The sequence below is a fragment of the Phodopus roborovskii genome, unplaced genomic scaffold (assembly GCF_943737965.1).
Source record: "Phodopus roborovskii unplaced genomic scaffold, PHOROB, whole genome shotgun sequence".
Lineage (NCBI taxonomy): Eukaryota > Metazoa > Chordata > Mammalia > Rodentia > Cricetidae > Phodopus > Phodopus roborovskii.
This window is the reverse complement of record NW_026126459.1, coordinates 24,545,700-24,568,667: the sequence shown is the minus strand read 5'-3', so window position 1 is coordinate 24,568,667 and position 22,968 is coordinate 24,545,700. Positions and strand designations below refer to the sequence as shown.

Here is a 22,968-nt window from a genome sequence, read left to right as displayed (position 1 = left end):
ATGAGCATCACATTCCCCAGTGCCCGAAGCTTGAGGAAACATCATTCGCTATCAGGTGAGAAAGACTCATACCTGAGTAATTTACTGGAATCCTAAAGGCATGAATAACATGAATATGATGTAAAGCTTCAAAAAAAAAACCTTTGATTTAGCTGTCCTTTCTTCATGGAGTCCCTTTGGGGGTTGGAACCCTGCCAGATCTGCTGCCTTGCCTCAAGCACAACAAACAGCACACAACAACAACCCAGGCTGTTTCGTTTCTTCCCAGCAGAGTAGACTTCGGCTCCCTCTGGGCCTGCTTGCACAACTCTAAGATGGGGATGACAAGAGACTAGAACTCAGGTTCTATGGCAAAGAAAAGCAGTTTCACAGATGTATAATAGCCAGGCAGGACCTACCACAAGCAACCACTATCTGTGTTTATTAGTTATTGCTCTTTTGTAGAACATAGGGTAAAATATCTCCATGGATCAGGGCCACCACGAGCCTCTTCTTATGTGCATATTCATGAACAGAAGTCACAAGCATGGAGAGAAATGTCTGTGTCCCCAGGACAACTAAACTTCTTCATAGAGGATGAACAGCAAGGCTGTCTGTCCTGTGATCTTGAGGCTTGTCCCTGAATATCCATCTTTATAGCAGAATGTATATCTAAACTTCTACTCCCAGGCTCAGCAGGTGAAGCAGAAAGGGAAGCCCCCACAATGAAGATTAATGAGAGAGCAAGAGGAAGTGTCCTGAACAAAGCCAATGCCAGCCGTCTCTGATAGACAGAGCCCCAGAGAGTTTCAGAATCTGTGATTCCTCTTGACAGCCCTCTGCCCCGGGTATCACATAGATAAGAAGCAGAGTTTATGTCCAGATCCTAGCCCAGAAGCAACAGCTACAGCCACAGCCCAACTACAGCCACAGCCACAGCCCAGCTACAGCCACAGCCACAGCCACAGCCACAGCCACAGCCACAGCCACAGCCCAGCTAGAGGCACAGCCACAGCTTACAGCCCACAGCCCAGCTACAGCCATAGCCCAGCTACAGCCACAGCCCAGCTAGAGGCACAGCCACAGCCTACAGCCCACAGCCACAGCCCAGCTACAGCCACAGCCACAGCCCAGCTACAGCCACAGCCACAGCCCAGCTACAGCCACAGCCCAGCTACAGCCACAGCCACAGCCACAGCCTTCTAGGACTCTTCCATTCAGAAGCTCCCATCTTGATGGGCCATTCTGCTCCCCTCCCTGTCAACCTCGCTGCTCTCAGCAGCCAAATTGGGCCTTGACATACTACTGGGTTGCTCTACTGGCACTCTTTCATCTTGCTGAGCTCTGATCCTCTCTCTTCTCCTCCCAGTTCCAGCTACACAACGTTTACCTCCTCCAAGCTCCAGGGACTTGTGAGTGTACATGTAAGTACAGTATAGGGACATAACCAGATCCTATACTCGATGATTAATCTAGATTGTCAACCTAATTTATTCTGGGATCACTAAGAAATCTGTTCCTGAGCAGATCTGTGAGGGTGTTCCCTGCAAAGACTAGCTGAGGGGGAAGACCCTCCCTCAGAGGGCAGCACTTTATGGCCTAGTTAGGAACAGGTCTCAGAAAAAGGCAAAGCTGCTTTTGCCTGCCTATCTTTGCTCCTTGTTGGTGAGTGCATCTAGCCTGTTGTTTGGTAGTGCTGCGGGCATCTTTTGTTTTGTCAGGCTTGCATTGTGGGCTGAGACCAATGATTCTCAGACTTCAGTGCCAGACTGGGAAGGATGAGAAGATGTGAAAGCCTCGTGGATTCAGCAGCTACGTAGTCCTCACGTTATCTAATGTACAGCCAGCCATTGTTGGACCTCCCAGTCCTTGTTGTATAAGCCAGCCTTCCCCTTTCTATTATGTATGTATTCCATGGGTTAGGCAGGTGTCACAGGAGGACACTGGGAGTCAAGCAGGAGTGGTGACAGCTTCATGCCACTGAGTAGTATTCTGGGAAGGGTTCCTCTGGAACAAGCTTGTTTGCCTGTTCCTACCTGCTGCTGATCCAACTGGAGCTGAGAGATGTCAGATGCCTTAGGCTTTATACCACTGTTATTAAAGGTATACTAAGTGCTCCTGAAGGGCTGAATGTGCAGATTGAAGTATAGTGTGCACTCTTGACACATTAGGCCCTGGGTTCAATCTCCAGCACTGTGATAAATAATTTTAAATGATTTCAAGGGATTATGTAAGATGGGACATGCTAATGGTGGGGAAACACACAAAATATTCCTAGATAGATCAACTTAGACCATAAAGTCTCAATCTGCCCACAGCTACTTATGTGGTTGGGCCCTAAAGACAGGTGAATGAGACAGTCACTGTCCTCAGGGGGCTCAAGTAGAGATATGAACCAAGGTTAGCTTCTGCTGGTTCTAAGTGCTATGAAGTGTGAGTCAGGAAAGTAGTGGGTGTACAGAGCCAACAGAAAGCCATCTTTACAGATGGGCCTCTTGGAGTGGGAATGGGAGTTCCCAAAGAATCTTCTCCTTAGAGGCCTTCACTCAGGTGAGATCCTGACAAGTCCATGTGAGCAGAGTTCAGCTTATTAAGAAGGAGAGAGGGAGTTGGAGAGATGGCTCAGCAGTTAAGAGGTCCTGAGTTCAATTCTCAGCATCCACATGGTGGCTCACAACCATCGATAACTAGATCTGTGCCCTCTTCTGGCCTGAAGACATATGTTCAAACAGAATACTGTATACATAATAAATCTTATTTTTAAAAAAAGAGAAAAGGAGAAAAACCTAAACTCTCTCTTTCTCTCTCTCTCTCTCTCTCTCTCTCTCTCTCTCTCTGTGTGTGTGTGTGTGTGTGTGTGTGTGTGTGTGTGTGTGTGTGTGTGTGTGTGTGATATGCTGGTTTACTTCTCTTAAAGAATTCCCTCTTGTGGGAGCTGGAGAGATAGCCCAGTAATTAAAAACCCTTTGTTCTTCCACAGGACCTGAGTTCAGTTCACAGCACCCACATCAGGGCTCGCGAGCACCTGTAACTCCAGTGCTAGGGGATTTAATGCCCTTTTCTTGCCTCTTCAGGAACCTGCATGAACAAGGCAAACATTCACACATGTACACATGAAACTAAAAAATAAATCTTAAAAGGCTGTAGAGGGCTTGTGAGATGTGTCATTCAGGTGTGAATTAAGAGATAAATGCCCATAAATTAGACTCAAAGTTGCACACACTGTCTTTAACAAATACAACCATTTGTTGATTGCCTCTCAAAGGGCTCTTTTCTCTTTAGTCTGTCTTCCTTGATTTGGGCAGTGTGTTAAATTCATTCAGCCAGTTAAACATAAACACTAAGCCCTAGGATAAGAGGCTTTTCTCCCTTCCCATGGCCCTTAATGTTACATCTTTCTCTCCTACCTCACACTTGTAATGAAAAGCAATGACTGAACTGGGGACAGCCCAGCTCCCTTCAGAAGTCACCTCAACTGAGAACAAATTACTCTTCATAAAGCTACCAGGCCAGTCTCCTCCATCCCTCACTGGAATGTGGCCCATAGCTTAGGGAACCTCTCGGAGAACAGGTCCCAAACCACAGATATTCTGGTGATTCAAATGGCCCTAGCCCTAGCCTAGACCTGACCCCAAGCCCTTGGAATCTCAGTACAGACACCAGGAAAAGCAAAACATTGGGGTTGGAAAGGAAAAATGTAGGCAGCCAATCTCCAAGGAGCCAGGATGCAGAATGCTGGCCAGAGTCCTGCCTGCAAGCCCGAGATGTTTCTCTGTACTTCCCTCAAAGCCTCCTCACTGACAGACGCATGTACTGAAACTAGAAGGTGAAAAAAAAAAAAACCTGCCTTTGAATATCAAATTCATTATCTCCCAGCAAAACACAAGGGACATGGAGCTGGACTCTGGAAGCTCACAGAGGGGCTACATTCCCAAGGTTCCTTGCTTTGGGAGAATCAGTAAGAATGAGTATCTGAGCTGGGTGGGGGTAGTACACACCATTAACCCCAGCACTCAGGAGGCAGAGGCAGGCAGCTCACTGAGTTCAAGGCCATCCTGGTCTAGAGAGAGTTTTCTAGGACAGGACAGAGAAACCTTGTCTTGGGGGGGGGGCGGGGGGAAAGAATGAGTATCTGATTAGAAAGGATGACCCACTGAGGCTGACAAGGATGTGTGTGGTCACCAGCAAGCCACGTTTCCATCCATTCCTTTTCCATGAGACTGTCGTGTTTACCCAAGAAAGGAGCGTTTTGGATACCTGTTCCTCAGGTGCTGAAGCAGGAACCAGCAGACACACAGGCACTCAAGCTCCTTAAAAGGCAATGCCGGGCCTCTGGCTGATGACGCACCTGCACTCCACCCAGAGACAGATGTGGAGAGCAGGAACTATTGTTCCCAAGACACACTGATGATGTAATCCTTTTCGCAAGGAAAAAGAATGTGAACTCTCTAAACACACTCCAGCCTTGTAAAGCCAGCCTTGATCTGGCCACCTCTCCTTAGAAAGCTGTGCTATCTTCTGTCCCTTATGAGAACACAGACCAAACTATCCCTCAGGTCTGGTTATAGAGGTGAGGACTTTGCCCCATGCCTCAATGTGCTGCTCCTGGCCCACTATCATCATTTTCTAAATCAGAACCCAGGCCTGGGCCACTCAGCATGGTCTGTCTCGGCCTAGCTTCAACCTGAGCCTGGTCTTTAGTGTGTAGCAGGGCGGCTGAGGCGAACTTTCTCCCCCCGTGTCCCGCTTCTTTATTGCTACTTATTTCTATGCCAGTGTCCTGCCTCCAGAGAGCAAGGCTAGAGTGTCTTACTCACTGTCAAGTCCCCAGGACTGGGACCTTAGACCACTGTTCCAGTAGAGCTGCGTGTTGTGGTGCACACTTGTAACCCTGGCACTTGGGATGCTGAGGCAGGAGGATTTTGAGTTCAGTCCTGGGCCACACAGGACTTCCATGCCAGTCTGAGTTGCATAGTGAAAGCCTGTCTTTAAAAGGGGGGAGGAGGTGCTGGAATGTAGTTGAGCAGTAGAGTACTTGCCTGGTATATACAAGTCACTGGGTGCAATCCTCAATTCCAAAACAAGGGCTGAGAGAGTGAATGAGGAGGTGAGTGGACAGAGGAGTCTCCTCTGTCTGTCCCCTCTGCCAGCATAATTGACTGTGGACTCTGGGATTTACCCTATCTTTCATTTTCTCCATCCTACAATTTACCTGCCCCATCGGAAAGATCTGAGTTGTATAGTAACAAGTCACCCAAAATAAAGTCACCTTGCACCCACATACTGTTATATTCCTTCACAGTATTATTGCTTGGAGCCTATGGGTCAGAGCTAGACCTTGGCTGTGGAGTAGCCCCGAAGTCAGGTTCAGACATTAGCCACCACAGAAAGCTTTTATTAAAGGGGGAAGTCTAGAAAAAAAGGGCTGGGGCAAGTCCGAGGGGCAGGGTACAGGGCTCAGGTAAGCCACAGGCCATGTCTACAGGATGACATCAGCATCCTGTCTAATTCCAGGTGAGGTACAAAAGAGACAGAAGGTGGGGTGAGGACCCGATCTATAGGCAAGGGAATCTGAGTTAAGAGGGCCAAATCTTTGGGCAGAAGCATGACGTCCTAGTCTTTTCTGGAAGGAAGCTGGGAGGGAAAGTTCAACATTCCCTAGGGCCAAGGCATCCAAAGCCCTCGACACAGCCTGCGGAGCTGCAGAGCGCGCAAACACCACCGGGGGCGCTCACGTCTAGACCACGGGAACAGAGTCCAGGTGCCCGAAGTGGGACGGAGACCGAGATCAGGCTAGGACCTCCAGTGACATCGCTGCCTGGGTGGTGAGACCAAAGGACTCAGGGAAACCTTCCCGTCCTACCTCTGCCAAGGAGGCCCACGGACTTCTCCAAGACCCTCCTTGGCACCAGGAAGAGGGTGGCTTCCCACACCGGTAGATTAACACTCCTCTCCCAGAACATAGACAGAAAATCACCCTCTGAGAAGAAACCACCCACCATAACCGCGATCTGCACAGAAAGACAACAGACCCCTTCTGCCTTCTCAGGGGTCTGAAGGAATGGGGAAGGGTTGCCAGAAGAGCTCACATCTTACCCTGGTCACTTACCCTCTCTCCCTGCCCCAAGACCCAGACCAAGCCTGTGACAAAAAGAAGAAATAGGTAAGTCAGTCCGCCTACCAGGTTCCCCATGACAGACAGCTCTGACTCCCACACCCCCAAACTAGATAGAGCCTTCTAGCCTGCAAGCTCCTTGAGTCTGTCCTTGGCTCCTACCACTGTCTCCATGTCTTGAAGGACAAAAGGCTCTGCTCTCTGACACTGACTCAGCCCACACCAGTGCTGGGGCCTTTTTGTTCAAGGAGCTACTAAAGTGTGGGAAGACTGGCTGCAGGAGAGCCAAAGCCTGACATCCATTCCCATACTTCATGATACCTCACCTCTGCTCCTCGCCCTCCAGCAGCCTGCGGTAGGTGGCAATCTCAAAGTCCAGGCCCAGCTTGACGATCATGAGCTCCTGGTACTCACGTAGCTGTCTCGCCATGTCCTGCTTGGCCCGCTGCAGGGCAGCCTCCAGCCAGGCCAGTTTGCCCTTAGTGCTGCTTGAGGCCACATCTTGCAGGGCCTCCACATCTTTGGTTTTCTCTAGTTCACAGGGCTGGAAATGAAGCAAAGACCATAGATAGAAAGGTATTCTCTACCACATTTCTTCCAGCCTTAGAAATCCAGATACTATTCAAAAGCCTGGGAGCCAATAAGGGAAGATGATCCATGGTCAGGGGTAAGAGGAAGTCTGCTCTAAAATTTTTGTGCACTTATTTGAATATATATATATGTATATATATATATATATATACATATACATATACTCAACACTGGAGGCCACCAACTGGAATGAATGGCTAAGATCCCTGTCTCAAGATGGCACTCTTCACATGAGTTAAGAGTAGAGATGTATCATTATCAAGAAAACTGGGGTTAGCATTTCATAAGGAATGAGCAGGATATGGAGGTTCAAGCCTGCAATCCCAACTAATTGAGAGGCTGAGGCAGGGGGAATCAAAAGCTCAAGACCTTCCCAGGCTCCAGAGGGTGAAAGACCAGCTTGGGAAACCATGGAGCCCTCACCTCACGCTGAAAAAGGATAAAGGGCTGGGAAGTAGCTCAGTAGCCAAGTGGTCACTACCATAGGAATGGCTTTGGGCCCCACTCCTAGGGCCACCCAAATCAGAACCAAATCGAAGTGAACAGAAAGACTTCTTTCCCATTGGGTGCCTGCTGCTTGGACAACCAGGGCAGTGCTGTGGCTGGTGTGGGAGACTCAACCACTGTGGGCCTTCCCTTCCCACCCTTTCTGTCACCACTGGACAAGGAACCACACACCAAGAATATGCCCTAAGCCTAAGACACTTGTATCTCCAAAAAGTAAGACCAGACCCAGAACAGAAAGCCCTAGGCAGGGGCACGGGGTGAGCCAGGCAGACTTAATAGAGAGAACGCTGGAGGAGATGCAGCTGGAGAGCAGGGACTGGGAGAAGGAAGGTGTCCATGAGCATACACTCCCTGCAGAACTGAGCCTGAGTCTCAAACACCTTCAGGGTCTGCCTAGAGGAAGTAAAACAGATGAAGGCAGGCGCCAAACACAAAATCCCGTTCCCAGAGAGACTTAGAAACTTAGGACTTCTCCTACATGCTTTCAGTCTTTCTCTACAGACACATTCCCCAAGAAGAATGGAGTCAGAGCCCTTCCTCTGCCACAGGACAGTGATGATGCTACCAGGGCAAGGAGAATTAGATTCAAGTGTCAAGGGATAATACAGTCAGGAGTGGTAGAGCTGCTTGTGTCCTGTGAGGAGTAGCCAGATGTTTCCTATCACCGTTTGCTACTGCCAGCTCTTCATATGTTTGGTTTGGTTTTGCTGAGAGGAGGAGGCTTTTGCTTTTCTGTGTTAGCTTTGTGTGTTTGCTTGTTTGTTTTGGGACAGTATCTTACTCTGCAGCCAGCCCATTGGGCAGCCCAGACTGGCCTCAACTGGAAATTCTTCTGCTTCGGCCTCCCAAGCACTGGAATTAGGGCTCTGTTTTATGTTTGTTAATCACTGAAGAGCATGAGAACCAGGGTCTTGGGTAGTTCAGGCAAACATTCTGCTGATGAGATAAAACTCTAGCTCTAATAAGCCTTGTAACTCAGACTCCTCTTTAACTCATTATACAGTACAGGGTGCCCTGGAACTTGAGATCTGGGTGCTGGAGTTACAGATATGTGCTACCACACCCACCTTGATTTTCATGTGCTTAAGGAGTTTCTGTTAAATCTTGTCACTTCTGAGCATAAGCTCAGAATTATTACAAGGCAAAACAAAAAAAAACAGATACGAATATATATATATATTTATATATTTATATATTCGTATAAAGGAAAGGCCAAGCAATATGCATTGGTACACATCCTCTTGGTTAATTGCCTTTCCATATAATACAGAGCCCAGACAAAGGGAAGCATGAGTGGTACATACAGCCAACACTCCTATGTGCTCAGACACACACACTACACACTCTCACACACATACACAACATATGCACACACCATACACCACACACACACACTCTCATGCAAACTCACACACATACTCTCACATACATGCACACACACACACAAACACATACATGCACACATACAAAAACTCACCTCTTCCAAAGGTTGAGGAAATCTAGAAAAGGTGTCATAGGTAATGGCACCCACCCCACCCCTAACTGCCCTACTGCCTCCCCCACCAACACCTCACCTGGCTCTGAGCACCGCCCACCTCTGTCTTTAGCTGCTGGATGGCTTGGTTAAGTCTGTTCAGGGCCTCCTTGCTGTGCCGAGGGCTCTGCACACATTTCTGCACAGCGGCCTTCATCTCCTCACACTGGAGTGGGGCAGCAGAGCAGAGGTCGGGGGAAGGAGCACATAAGAATAAAGCAACCTCAGTGCCCAACAGACACCGGGTGTCCCCGCCAGACCCTCTTCTCCAGGTACTCCATTCTCTATCTGTGTTCCTGGAAGAATTCAGTGACTTCAGTGGACCAGACTGAGAGGCAGCAAAGAGCCTGGTGCAGAATCCAGGCATCTGTCAAGAGGCTTAAGGGACTGGGCAACCCAGGGTTCATCCCAAGAACAGAGGGAGTTAAACTCTGTGAAATCAAGCCCTAAAATTTACCACCTATGACAATCCTTTATGAAAACCCAATGGCAATTAGTAATTTAAAATTTTTAAGTTGTATCTGAGGTGTGTGTGTGTGTGTGTGTGTGTGTGTGTGTGTACATGTGTGTGAAGTGTGTGGAGGCCAGAGGTCAAATTTGAGAGTTATTCCCTAGGAAGCTGTCATCTTGACTGCAGGTATGTTTCCCCTTGATTTGTTGTTGTTGTTGTTGTTGTTGTTTTTGAGACAGGGTCTCTTATTGGAGTCTAGGGCTTATCAGTCAGGCTAGGCTAGCTGACCAGAGATCCCCAGGGATCCTCCTGTCTCTGCTCCCCAGCTCTGGGATTACAAGCACATACCACCAAACCCAGATTTTGACATGGGTTCTAGGGATCAAACTTGGGTCCTCATGCTTGTACAACAAGCACTGCTTCATAGATGGAGATATCTCCCTAGCTGCCCAGACTACATTTTAAGTCAGGCCCTTTGCTCTACACTCTGGAGGAGGGATGAAAACACACATGCCTCTACCCTGATGAGGGGCTGTCCACACCGCCACAGTGCAAATCCCACAGAGAGAACATGGGGAACAGACAGGGCCAGACGGTAAAACGTCATCTCCCACAAACATCTCTTGTACTCCATTGTCCCCCTTCCTGTCCCATGTGCCCAAGGTAAGTGAGATACAGTAGATGACTTGTAACTGGCAGCACTTAGAACACCTGGTGGAGACCAGAACCCTCAACCCATGTGACTAATGAGCCATAAGCAAGCCTCACCATAGTAAAGGGGCTCTGACTCCCCCACAGCTCTCGAGCACCAAAGCCTAGCTCCAACCTGAAGAGCTCACAAAGTCCCCATCTCTGAGGACACTCCCTCCTAAGAGCTTTGTGACCTCACTAGGTTACAGTTGCAAAGTTCTGATTGGAGTTTTGAGAGGCAGAAGTCTGAAGGAGAGGGTGCTGTGAGCCCAGGTGGGAAGGCTGGAGGGGGAAGCTTCCTTCCATAGGACCTAGTTTACTCTGTGTGACTATCTCATACTTGATGTAATTCTACTTTTAGTTTTTTTGTTTTTTGTTTGTTTGTTTGTTTTGTTTTGTTTTCCTTACTAAAATGGGGTATGCATGGGGCTAGAGACGTGGCTTTGTGATTAACAGGATTTGTTGCCCTGGCAGAAGACCCAGATTGAGTTCCCAGAACCCAGACTGTGGCTCACTACGATCAGTAGCTCCAGTTATAGGGTATCTGACACTCTCTTCTCATCTCCCTGTGCCTTCTTTAAAAATCCTAGATCTTTGTTTCCCTTCCTAATATGATCACATAGACTAAATCCCTTCCCTGTTTTCACTATTGCATGTTTAATAGACTTATTAAAGATGAGTAGCTGATACTGGCTCTTTAGGGCTGACCCTTAATAACTCCAGAGACATGGAAAACATTTTCTAATTGGTCTTTGTATTGCATCTGGAGATCTTGGGAGTCTTGAGAATGGTGTTTTTATCAAACATTGGACATTATATATTTTCTCCTGCCTCACCCTCCTTTAGTTCTAGGTAACTGATTACAACAATGCTCAGTTATTTATCATCTTTTGGGTCCCTTAGGGGCTGTCATTTTTTCCTTCAGTATTTTTCCCTTTATTCTTTAGGGTATAACATTTCTATGATCTGTCTCCAAGATCACTGACTCTACTATAATATGAGCAACACAAAGAAAGGTCACTGTCTAGACATTAAAAACAGAATACCACACCTCAGAGGCCCAAACATATGGAGAAATAAAGACTGAGACACATCACTCTCCTGGAAGACTGGATGCTCCACTTTTCCCATCACTTCAAGCCATTTAACCATAAAAAAATACTTGTCCGCACCCTATTCCCTGATGTACACTACTAATTGCCCCTATGTCTTTTACTATACCCCCCCACACACAAACATACCTGACTCTACCTACCTTACAGGACCCAAGAATGGGACTGCCCTCATGGCACTGTCCCTGCCCAGGGATATAAATAGTTCATCTTGAATGTGTGCCCATTTGGGATGGTACATTTAGTGTGCATATTTCATTGGAAGAACCAAGAGTTGTCTCCAGCCAAGATTTTCTAAGAAACCAGGGAGGGCAAGCTCTGGGTTAGATTTGTAGGCAGAGCAATGTAGAGGCACACATAAACTGGACACCAATCAGGAAAGATTTCCCCAGGAGCATCTGCTCATTATAGGAGTATCCTGCCATGTTACAAGTGACACACTCAGCTCCCCTTCATTTTCCATTAGGGAAGAATTGCTATTTGCTATGATAACTGGAAGTCCAATATTTCTAGGACGTTATTTTTAAGGTAGGTGTGTGTGTGTGTGTGTGTGTGTGTGTGTGTGTGTGTGGTTGGTGGCTCAAAAGAAAAGGCCTGGTACAGGTACCCCTTACCATATCCTCGTGGTGTCCTGGACAAGTATGATTATGCCAGTGCTGACAACAAAGCTCAGGTGCTATATGCAATTTCTCTCAGGTGGTTATAGTGGAGCTAAGATGTGTTTGATTCTATACCAGACAACTATGCCATGGAGAAGGAAGAAATATATTTCTGAGATGCAAGCATTGATATATGTGGTGATTTGGAAAATAGCCATCATAGGCCCACAGGGAGTGGCAATGTTAGGAGTTGTGGCCTTGTTGGAGTAGGTGCAGCTTTGTTGGAGGAAGTATGTCACTAGGGTGGGCTTTGACATCTTAGAAGTTCAAGCCAGGCCTAGTGGTTCATGTCACTTCCTATTTCCTGAAAATCCAGATGTAGAACTCTTAGCTACCTCTCCAGCACCAAGTCTGTCTGCATGTCACCATGTTTCCTGCCATGATGATAATGGACTAAACCTCTGAAACTGTAAGCCGGCCCCAATTAAATGTTTTTTCTATCAGAGTTGTCTTAGTGTCATGGTGTCTCTTCACTGCAATGAAACCCTTATTAAGACAATGTTGAAGATGTTTCAAAATGAAGTTATCAGAAGTAGTACACACACACACATATATACATACATTCATATTCATACACATACATACATACATACACACACACACACACACACACACACAGAGTTTCTACCTTCTCCCATTCTCCAGATCCAAACAAAGATCCATCTCCTCTAAGAACCTGTTCTAACCTAGCCCCAAATCCCAATGTGAGAGGCTCATCCAGTGAAAAATTCATATGACTTGGGGTCCCAAGATCAGACCTCTACTACTTCCAGTACAGAACCTGTGTGCCTGCCCTGTCCCAGATGCAACCTCCTCATTTATACTCTGAGCCTGGTTCCTGGTGGGCATGATGACCAAGACAAGACAGTAACTCCACCCAAATGCTGGAGATGAAAGGCCAAAGACATACCTCCCAGGGCTGGGACTTGGGAAGCCCTTCATCCTCCCAGCACCAGTCACCACTAACCCTCTGATGAGATGTCAGTCCTGGATTGCATTTGATATTTCTCATGATTCAACCTACTTCCCTCCCAAGTTCTCAAAACAATATAGGGACCTGAGGAGCATGCTTCCCTAAGGCTGGACCAAGAATTACTATGACATTTTGGGGGTACCATGGTAGCCTATGTGTCAAACTAACCCTTTTAGGTTGTATGCTTGGCAGTCTGGACGCAGCTTGCAGCTCTCCCAGTGTCCTGTGGAGAGACTAGATGTTAACACCTTGACTGTGCTAGCACAGATGGTCTGCTCAAAACTCAGAATGTTTCCAAGCCAGAACTGTGTAATCCCTAACCACACATCTGGTTTAAATACTCACACTTCAGAGAAAATCTGACTCCTTTGGTGAGGGAGGCCCCAAGGGAGGACACCTCAACACTACTGTTCCCAAAAGAAAAATGGAATAATGTGGGCTCACTAGAGAACCACATTACCAGTAAATACAAGGCTCTGGTTTTTATCCCCAACACAAATGGGAAAAAAAAGGGACTAAAAATATACAAACTTGAGTCAGATATGATAGCACATACTTTCAGGAGGAGGATGGAGGATTCAAAGCCACTGTTAGCTACAGAGTAAGACCTTGTCAAAAAGAAAAATAATCTTAGCTGGGTGGTGGTGGTACACACCTATAATCCCAGCACTCGGGAGGCAGAGGCAGGCAGATCTCTGTGAGTTAGAGGCCAGACTGATCTATAGAATGAGTTCCAGGACAGCCGAAGTTACACATAGAGAAAACCGATCTTGACAAACCAAGAAAAAAAAAGAAGAAAGAAAGAAAGGAAAGAAGGAAGGAAGGAAGGAAGGAAGGAAGGAAGGAACAAAGGAAAGGAGGGAGGAAGGAAGGAAGAGAATCTTACTGTCATGACACTAGAGTTGTGGATTCATCTCATGCACAGAACCATTGTTGGGCTAAACTGATATAAAACAAACCCAGGCTGGACCAAAACAACCCAACCCAAGAGAGTATGGAAAAAAAAAGACAGCAGAGGTGGCAACAGGACACTCCTTGGAAATGAGATGTCAGGACTGACCATGATGATCTTGGAGTTCCCAGATTTAATTACTGCATGCACTATAATAGCATAGCTTTAAAACAAAGGAAGCGAGGGTGACATGCATGCTTCTCTTTAATGCTGGCTGCTGAGCACACACTCCAGTTTCCGCTGCTAATAATGGGACACATAATTAATCTCCTTTGTGATGGTTCTGGCCCCCTAGAGTCAATGCCCTTGACTATCAATGAGCTGATGAAGGCCCTAGCACAACCCAAATCTTGCCTCCAAGAACTCAGCCTCATATAACCCCCAGACACACAGGCACATGGCCTACAGAGACAGCATGGAACAGCCCTGGACTCTGATTCCAGTCCTCGGAGCCTTCCACATAAGTCTGTACCACTATGGGTTCATTTTCCTCAGCAGGACTACATGAAACCCTGCCTCCAAAAGCAATGAAATCCCTCTACAGTGAGCTAGTTAGGCTGTTACCACCCCATTGGTATTACTGTCTCCCCTCTCCAAGTTGCATAGAGAAGGGTAGAGAAGGGTGAGAGGAGGCAGAACATGAGCTGTGAAAGGGAGATGAGAAAGTTTCTGCCCAAAGGGACACAGGAGAAGTAACTAATAATAGTGGAACAAATAGATAAACAACAAACAGTTCTGGCGCTCTTACTAAGTGTTAGGTCCCGCCCTGGAGGCTTTCGGGTCCATTATCCCATTAGTTACTCCCAGCAGCTCTTGGGTGGATATTATAATTATTATCTCTTTATTCCTACTCCCCACAGGACATCTAAGGCTCATGAAGATTATTCACCTGTCCAAAGTCGTGACATGACCTTGCCCATAACTTCAAAGGCCTTGCCCCTCGTTACACGTGCGCGCACAACCCCCCCCCACCCCCCCCCCCACACACACACACAATGAATTCAAAGGTCACTAGACACCCAAGACCAGGATTTCCTAGTCTTCAGGGTGGGAGACCAGCTGGGGTGTTTGACAGCCTGGGATGGACAAGGTAACACAGTGAGTCCCAGCAGCAGGGCAGCAGGGTCCTGCCGGATGCCCAGAGTACCTGGCCCCCGAGCTGACCAGGCGATTCATGGCACCATAAAGCCCAGAAGGGCGGGAGAAGAACGCCGTTTTATGGGGGCGGCCAGGCAGCCCCAACTGCTTTGATTCTGACCGGCAAGCTCGTAAACTCCGGGGCGGCGGGCGCGCTCCCTCCTTCACGATATAAGCCTCAGCACAGGGCTTGGGGTCCAGACTAGCTCTGAATCGCCTACACATCATGTCCTGCTTCTCCTCCCGCCTTGGCGCCTCCTGCGGGGTCCGCGCCTTCAGCTGTGCCTCAGCCTGTGGCCCCCGACCTGGACGCTGCTGCATCTCCGCAGCCCCCTACCGCGGCATCTCCTGCTACCGTGGACTCTCCGGGGGCTTCGGTAGTCGCAGTGTCTGCGGGACCTTCCGCTCAGGCTCCTGTGGAAGAAGCTTCGGATACCGCTCTGGAGGAGTCTGTGGGCCCACACCCCCCTGCATCACCAGTGTCTCTGTCAATGAGAGCCTGCTCACACCCCTCAACCTGGAGATCGACCCCAATGCTCAGTGTGTGAAGCATGAGGAGAAGGAACAGATCAAGTGCCTCAACAGCAAGTTCGCAGCCTTCATCGACAAGGTGGGTGTCCTGCACCAGCCCTTTCCTAGAGCCTAAGTACCAAGTGGATCATTTTAGAAGCACAGGCAGAACGGGAGAGCTTCTAGGTAGCTCTAGCTAATGAGAAGAGTCATGCCTCTTCAAGCTGCAGCCAGTCTCAGAACACAGGGCAATCGAAGACTGATGCCTCTAGCATAGTCCTTTGTACCCAGAGGAGAAAAGTGGCAGTGACAGAGTTATCCAATCACAGAGTCAGATTAGATCCAGGCACGGGCTGTCACATTCCACAGGCCCCTGAGTTAGAGATCCCAGAGTTATAGTTCCCTCTGGTCAGGCTACACCCTGGGAAAGGGGCCACAGACTCAAGCAGAAAGGAGCCTGGCCCAAGAGTCTGTGGCCTTTGCCCAGCACCTGCTTCCTCCTCTGGCTCACTGGGTGACATGGAACAGTGCCCTCTTCTCTCCACCTCAGAGCCCTCCCTACCTACCCGTGGCAGTGATAGCTGGTCATGACCTTGAAAGGGAAGGTAGAGCAGAGACAGCAATGGGATCCTCTCAGCTAAGACCCGCAAAACCATCCCACATAGTACCAAGAACTCTAGTCCCCATCTCTGAAAGTACCAGCCAGCCCAAGGCTCCTCGGCTCTACTCTTGGAAGTAGGTGCGCTCAGGGCCAGACCTGGCATTAAATGTGGGCCAGGCCTGCACAGGCCACTCCACTTCAGCTCAGTCTCAGGGCCTGGGAACCTAAAGACCAGGGTTAGTCTGGCTTGCTGCAGTTCCTCTCAACCAACATAGTGGGTCTGGGCCACATGGGCACTCCTGTTTACATGACTGAACTTAAATGGTGACATCTTTTTCTAAAATCTTCTCCAGTCTACATCATCCACTTGGTCTCCAGACACTTGTGAATTTAGGCTCACTTGGAACTGCAGGCCTCTTACACGGCAATAGCCCCAAGAACACTCACCTTCACCTCCCTGACTACTTCCCCCCCCAGGACACCCAACCCTCCAGTCCATTCTCACTTGTTCACCAAGCTCCCTGACCACTGAGAACATCACATCAGCCACAACCAGCCCTGAGGAAGCTCTCAGTGAAAGGCTCCCTTCTCTCTCCCTTCTCCGCCCTGTGCTCTTTCCTCCAGGAAGCCTTCCTGATTGCCTCTCCCTTACCTGCAGCCACTCAGTTACCGCAGCACAGCTACATCCCTCAGTTTCCCCATCCAGACCCACCCACACAGACATTCATTTGCCCACCTGTTGCACGCTTCTTCAGTGAGCTTTGCCTGGCTCTTCCTATGCCCTAAGGAGGAAAAGGCAGGTTGGCTCCCTTCCATAGACTTTCTCCCTCTCCCATGGCAGGTGCGCTTCCTGGAGCAGCAGAACAAGCTGCTGGAGACCAAGTGGCAGTTCTACCAGAACCGCAAGTGCTGCGAGAGCAACGTGGAGCCCCTGTTTGAGGGCTACATCGAGACCCTGAGGAGGGAGGCTGAGTGTGTGGAGGCTGACAGTGGGCGGCTGGCTGCTGAGCTCAACCACGTGCAGGAGGCCATGGAGGGCTACAAGAAGAGGTGAGTTCGGTGGTGATGACATTCACAGAGACAAGATGAAATTAAGTCAAAGACTAATGGATTTAGATTGGACCTAGAAGGGACCCTCCCTAAAGAGGATGACAAAGGCACATCCTTCTGAAACAGTGGTTCTCAACCTTCCTAACACTGCGACCCTTTAATACATTTCCTCATGTTGTGGTCACTCCCAACCATAAAATAATGCCATTGCTACTTTACAACTGTAATTGCTACTGTTATGAGTCATAATGAATCATAATGTTAATATCTGATATGCAGGGTATCTGATATGCAGCCCCAAAGGGGTTCGAGACCCACAAGTTGAGAACCACTGCTCTGAAGACCACTCTCTTTTGGATTGGTAGTTTAAAGATTGCAGAGGGGACTAAGACTAAGACAGCTCAGTAGTAATGAACACTAGCTCCCCTTGCAGAGGACCAGGGTTCAAATCCTAGTGCCCACATGGCAGCTCACAACCATCTATAACTCTAACCCCAGGAGATCCAGCCCCCTCTTCTGACCTCCATGGGTACTCCATGCACATAGTATACCAATATATGTGCAGGTAAAGCATCCATACACATAAAAGAAAAATAAATACAATCTCAAAAATTTATCTTAAATAGAGATTGCAGAGATTCTAAGATTCTCATTTTTACTTATTTATTTTCTTAATTCACAAAGATTTGTTGAGCATCTGATGATGTTCTAAGTACTGCATTAGGATGGAGACTGGGCAACAGTTGCTCTACAACCAGACAGGCTTCTTGATACCAGAGAGCCACAGCCCAGACACAGAGAGGAAGTCTTTGAAAGGTGCAGGGTCCCTCCTTGACCCACATCAGCCAGGAGAATTCAGGGGACAAGGAACTGTCATGGTCCCCTCCAAAGATCCAGGTCCTGGGATACATTCACCTGGCCTTTATTCTCCCCTCATCCTCCTCAAATCTGAGCTTTGTATCCTCTGTCCCCAGGTATGAAGAGGAAGTGGCACTCAGGGCCACTGCTGAGAATGAATTTGTGGCCCTGAAGAAGGTGAGTGACTCAGAATAGTCATCCTTTGGTCAGAGATGCCATGTAACACCTTTTATTAGACACTGGAGGCCACTGCTCCCCAGAGTCTCCAGGACCATCCCCTGCATAGCCCTGGACCAGAGCTCCCCATGCCAGCCTCACTTGGCACACTGTTATTTCATGTTTATTCACCTAGTCTTCTGATCTTCCTTGGCCTTGGCCCTGTCAGTAGAGTGAAGGAGAGAGCAGCAGTTGCCATGGCATCCTTGGACAGCCACAATGGGAAACTCATGGTGGTAAAGATGCCTAGTGCTACTTGCTTCCTAAACATGACTGCAAGTACAGCCATGGGGACTCACCTCCTACTCACCTGGATGAGGGGACTTCTGAGAGCCCCAAGGCCCAGATGCAGAGAGTCAGGCTGGGCTTGCCCTGAGCCCTCAGCTCTAAAATAAGCCTGATTCTACTATTAGATCCAGAACATAGCTGCAGAGCCCAATTAGAAATGACCCATTCCACACTAGACCCCAGGTTTTGAAGATGATACCACCTGTGGATTTAGAAGACCCATCCCAGTGCAACAAAGCAGTGCCCTGGGATCCTCAGATCCCCCTCCCATCCCCACTCCTCACGAATGACATAAAGCTATTGCGCACACCATGGCACTGGACCCCTGCATGGCCATCAGTTGAAGACCTCTCCAGAGTTGTTCAGTGTGATAACTGGACAGGGGAAGAATGGCAATCTATTGAACTCCCCATGAGACTCCTGGTTTGTCTTCCCCCTTTAGGATGTGGACTGTGCCTACCTCCGTAAGTCAGACCTGGAAGCCAACGCAGAAGCACTGACAGAGGAGATCGACTTCCTGCGGCGACTGTATGAGGAGGTGAGGGGCACAGGGCAGTAGGACATCCAGGAGGAGCCTGTAATGCTTTGGGATGGACTTGTGACCACTCTGGTCTCTAAGCTCCCCAGTGGATACGGGGTACAGAATACTTTAGGGATCTGAGGCAGGTTTCTTTTCCCAAAGTGAAGAATTGTAGCTGGCCATCTCATCTCACACCCCATGGAAGCTAGATTCCCTGGTTACTGTAACCATGGTGATCACAGGTGGTAAACCACAGTCTTGGGTCCAAGGTACCATGCTGAGGCTACAGACACCAACCAACACTGTCTCTCCCTCCTGGACCTGCAGCATATGGTGTGAAAAGTACAGAAGGATGGTGCCAGGCTGCAGGGGAAACACTGGAATATGACAGTGGCCATCAGAATGAGACCCTTGGGGAATGAGGAGAGGAGACAGAGACTGGAAGAAGGTAGGCTGCCAAGAGTAGGGACATGAACTAAAAAGAGCTTTCCTCCCTCCCCTGCTGCAGGAGACCCGAATCCTCCATGCCCACATCTCAGACACCTCTGTCATCGTCAAGATGGACAACAGCAGGGACCTGAACATGGACTGCATCGTGGCTGAAATCAAGGCTCAGTATGATGACATTGCCACCCGCAGCCGGGCAGAGGCCGAGTCCTGGTACCGCACTAAGGTGAGTGATCTGGACACTTGTCTCTTAGACATGGCAATAGGAAGGATGTGAGGTGTCTATTTGAAAGGCCCCATTTGTCTAAGCATTCTGATTCCTAAAGACAAGATAAAAGCCAACAATAGGGTGAGACTTGCCACCTGACTGTACAGGCTGAGCACTGAACAACCTGTACCCTCATTGGTGGTATGCTCAATGGGTGGACATCCCATCCTGACCACAGTATGTCCAATTCATCTCAGTGCGAGGAGATAAAGGCCACAGTGATCCGGCACGGGGAGACCCTGCGCCGCACCAGAGAGGAGATCAATGAGCTGAACCGCATCATCCAGAGGCTGACAGCTGAGATTGAGAACGCCAAGTGCCAGGTAAAAGCCCAATCCCCTCCGCACTTGCAACATGAGAAGAAAGTAGACTCAGTAGCATGCAGGTTCAAGTTAGACTCTGCCAACGGGTGGTACTAGAAGCCAACACCAATGCCAACAGCCTACAGAGAAAAACTTTTGTTCCTGCTGAATGGGAATGATGGCCCTGTGTAGATGCAGGGAGTTTCCAGGTCTCGAGGCCAGAATGAGGCTGAGAGAATAACACTGGATTGTAAGGGAAATGGGTGCTGAAACCAGTCCCGGCACCCACAAGTCATGGGCTTGGGGTGAGCAGTTTACCTCCTCTAGCCATCGTTCTAGATCAACAGTCACACACTCAGGCAAACAGAAGCTGGTAATTATGAGCAACCGGACACTCTTGTGTCCTAGGCACAAGAGTATGGCCAATTGGAAAACATACAGTCCAGAAAGATACAACAGAAACAGGAAATGAGGGCATGCAGGGCTAGCATGGTGAGACCTTGTAACTTTTCTGAAAGAAGCCAGATCTGCACCAGTAGGCTAATGTCCACAATTGAAGACACAGCACAGACATTGCATGAGAATGAGAATAGGAAGTTTCAGCAGTGAATGCTACACCTCCACCCTTGAACACAGTACAGAGAACTTTAATAACTCTCATCACATCCCAGAACACCAAGCTGGAGGCTGCAGTGACCCAGTCTGAGCAGCAGGGAGAGGCCGCCCTCACTGATGCCCGCTGCAAGCTGGCTGAGCTGGAGGCTGCCCTACAGAAGGCCAAGCAGGACATGGCCTGCCTGCTCAAGGAGTACCAGGAGGTGATGAACTCCAAGCTGGGGCTGGACATCGAGATCGCCACCTACAGGCGCCTGCTGGAGGGCGAGGAGCACAGGTGAGCTGAGAAAAACCATGTGGGAATTCATTTGAGGGCCGAACTGTCTTGAACAAACTAGCTGGCTAGGGCCTGTCAGTCCTTGCATGGAAGAGGCAGAGGCTCTGGTCCTCCTGGTGAATGGTCTGGGGCACAAGTGTGACACACAGATCTGACCACCCTACTCCAGGCCAGGCTTCAGCAATAATGGTTACGTATCACCATAGTATGCTCTATGTCAAGTGCCCATTTATGATCCTCATCCTGGAAGGTAGGTACCATTTTCCCTATCCAAAAACAGAAGAGGGTTGGCTCAGTGTTCAGCATGACCACCAAGTTACTAAGCTGCAGAGCTGGGACCCAATACTGGGTTCTGGGCTTCTAAAGCCCATTCATAGCTTCCCTTGAGGCCGGGGTCATGTAGAATAAGGACGATGTACCCTGTACACACGAAGCTCTGCCTCATCCTTACTGTGAGCTCTACTGACGATCAGCAAGCTCAGGCACCCTGTTGGCAGGCAGTGTGTGGAAGTCACAATTCCACTCACTACTGCTCTAAACTGGGAGGGCTGGTCTTCATGGATGGGGGACTCTTTAAAGAAAGAAAATGAACATTCCATGAAGATTTGGGGAGGTCTTCCTGCCTCTCAAGAGATAGATCCAACCCAGAACAAAAGCTGACCTTGTCTGTCCCCAAGCAACTGTCTCAAGGAATCCAGCTCACTGCTTGGAACTAATGGCACTTTCTTTTCTCCTTAGGCTGTGTGAGGGTGTGGGCTCTGTGAATGTCTGTAAGTATCTGCTGGAAATGCCCTTAGAAAAGTGGTTTGGGGGATGGGCAAAGCTGCACCATGGGCCTACACCACTGACCCTCCAATGTTTCCCAACTTCCATAGTCTTTATTCTTCCTTCTTCCATAGGTTCCTTCCTAAGGACTACTGGAGGGGTGGGGTGTAAAAAAGTTGAGCACCCCTTACTGGTGGGCACTAGAAACTGCAGTCCAGGGAAATGGGTTCAGGAACCTTCACATCTCTCCAGATGTGCTATGAGGCTGAAACCTGTCATGTTAACCATGGATCCCTTGAGGAGGAGGCAGGCCCTGCATGTGAAGCCCCCAGGGAACTGTGGTGGGTTGGTGACACTATAGCCCCTTATCCCTCCCTGTTCCTCTTCCCACAGGTGTCAGCAGCTCTCGAGGTGGAGTCACATGTGGGGGCCTCACATATGGCACAACCCCAGGGCGCCAGATTGCCTCTGGCCCCTCTGCCACCGGGGGCAGCATCGCAGTGATGGCCCCTGACTCCTGCTCTCCTTGCCAGCCACGATCCTCCAGCTTCAGCTGTGGGAGCAGCCGCTCAGTACGCTTTGCTTAGTGCCAGGACCTTCAACTGAGTAACCTGTCTGCCCATGAATGGAGTGATGTGTGAATGGAAAATGTGTGCTTGCTTCCGGAATATTCCAGATGGTCCTGTAGGAGGAAAGAGCTCAGGGCCACTCTCCTCCACCTTCTCCTTTTAGGGAGTTGTTTCTCAGTTCTCCTCTGGCTTCACTTTGGAAGGTTATTCCCAACCCTTCCCTTAATTCCACCCTGTCTTCAAACACTTATAATTCATTTGTTTCATTCACCAAGCCCTCGGGGACTCCCCTGGTCACACCGGGTGGCTGGACAATAAAGCTTGGTCAAAGCACAATCCCAACCACCAGCCATTCCCCCTAAAACCAAGAACCAGAGGGAACTTTCCCCAAGCAGCCCCCGGTACATGGCCTCAGAGGCAGCAAGCACCTACCTGTCCTTGGTTGTGTCTGCTCACCCCCCTGACTGACTGCCTTCCCGGGGCAACATGCTCTAGCCACACTCCTTAGGTTGCCTCCCAGAAAACAGTCTGCTCTCTGGGGAGTCCTGCTACCTACAGCCCCTGGCTGGGGAGCTTTGAGCAGGTCTTGCTATTCAGGACATCTTTACACATTTCAAAGACTCCATACTTGCTCCTGGCCTCCCTTGCCTGTGCAGAAGGGAACTGCCCACTGGAGAGCTGATGGGACAGGGACTATGAGGCCACTTTCCGGTTCTGTCTGTAGGTGCCTTGCCTTCTGGGTGGACCCCATCTGTGTTTCAATAAATACTGCTGCCATGCAAGGGTGTGTGATATTTTGTGCCAGTGTCAACATTCTCTGCTCTCTGACAACCAATGCTAGGCCAGCCCCACACTGGTAACCAGCATTTTGGAAAAGCCAGTATCTTATGTCACAGGGTAACCTTCTCCACTCACCCCTGTGACTCCTTCTCTTCTAGTCCATTCCTACAGCATGATCCACTTGTCCTCCTCTGTCCCTGCC

At 49.0% G+C, this 22,968-nt stretch overlaps 2 protein-coding genes across 2 annotated transcripts; one reads left to right on the top strand and one right to left on the bottom strand.

The window, feature by feature from the left end:
* Positions 1–5,627: 5,627 nt before the first annotated feature.
* Positions 5,628–14,925, bottom strand: LOC127226224 (keratin, type II cuticular Hb1). The gene is made up of 5 exons (XM_051190162.1): positions 14,728–14,925; positions 8,788–8,892; positions 6,421–6,638; positions 6,089–6,120; positions 5,628–5,797 (listed from the first exon to the last, which is right to left on the bottom strand). The coding sequence occupies exons 1-5, from the start codon at positions 14,923–14,925 to the stop codon at positions 5,628–5,630; spliced, it is 723 nt and encodes a 240-aa protein (XP_051046119.1).
* On the top strand, positions 14,912–22,166 carry LOC127226122 (keratin, type II cuticular 87). The gene is made up of 9 exons (XM_051189981.1): positions 14,912–15,310; positions 16,653–16,861; positions 17,836–17,896; positions 18,666–18,761; positions 19,252–19,416; positions 19,656–19,781; positions 20,432–20,652; positions 21,391–21,422; positions 21,811–22,166. The coding sequence occupies exons 1-9, from the start codon at positions 14,927–14,929 to the stop codon at positions 22,002–22,004; spliced, it is 1,488 nt and encodes a 495-aa protein (XP_051045938.1). The 5' UTR covers positions 14,912–14,926; the 3' UTR covers positions 22,005–22,166.
* The last annotated feature ends 802 nt before the right edge of the window (positions 22,167–22,968 follow it).

Excerpts from the sequence above, each read along its gene's own strand:
- LOC127226224 (XM_051190162.1), bottom strand. The coding sequence starts at position 14,925 with ATGTGTAGGCGATTCAGAGCTAGTCTGGACCCCAAGCCCTGTGCTGAG. Across the intron at positions 6,639-8,787 it reads TCCAGCAGCTAAAGACAGAG|CCCTGTGAACTAGAGAAAAC; the intron begins GTGGGCGGTGCT and ends CTTCATTTCCAG. Across the intron at positions 5,798-6,088 it reads TCTTGGGGCAGGGAGAGAGG|GCAGCGATGTCACTGGAGGT; the intron begins GTAAGTGACCAG and ends CTCACCACCCAG.
- LOC127226122 (XM_051189981.1), top strand. The coding sequence starts at position 14,927 with ATGTCCTGCTTCTCCTCCCGCCTTGGCGCCTCCTGCGGGGTCCGCGCC. Across the intron at positions 15,311-16,652 it reads TCGCAGCCTTCATCGACAAG|GTGCGCTTCCTGGAGCAGCA; the intron begins GTGGGTGTCCTG and ends CTCCCATGGCAG. Across the intron at positions 19,417-19,655 it reads AGTCCTGGTACCGCACTAAG|TGCGAGGAGATAAAGGCCAC; the intron begins GTGAGTGATCTG and ends AATTCATCTCAG.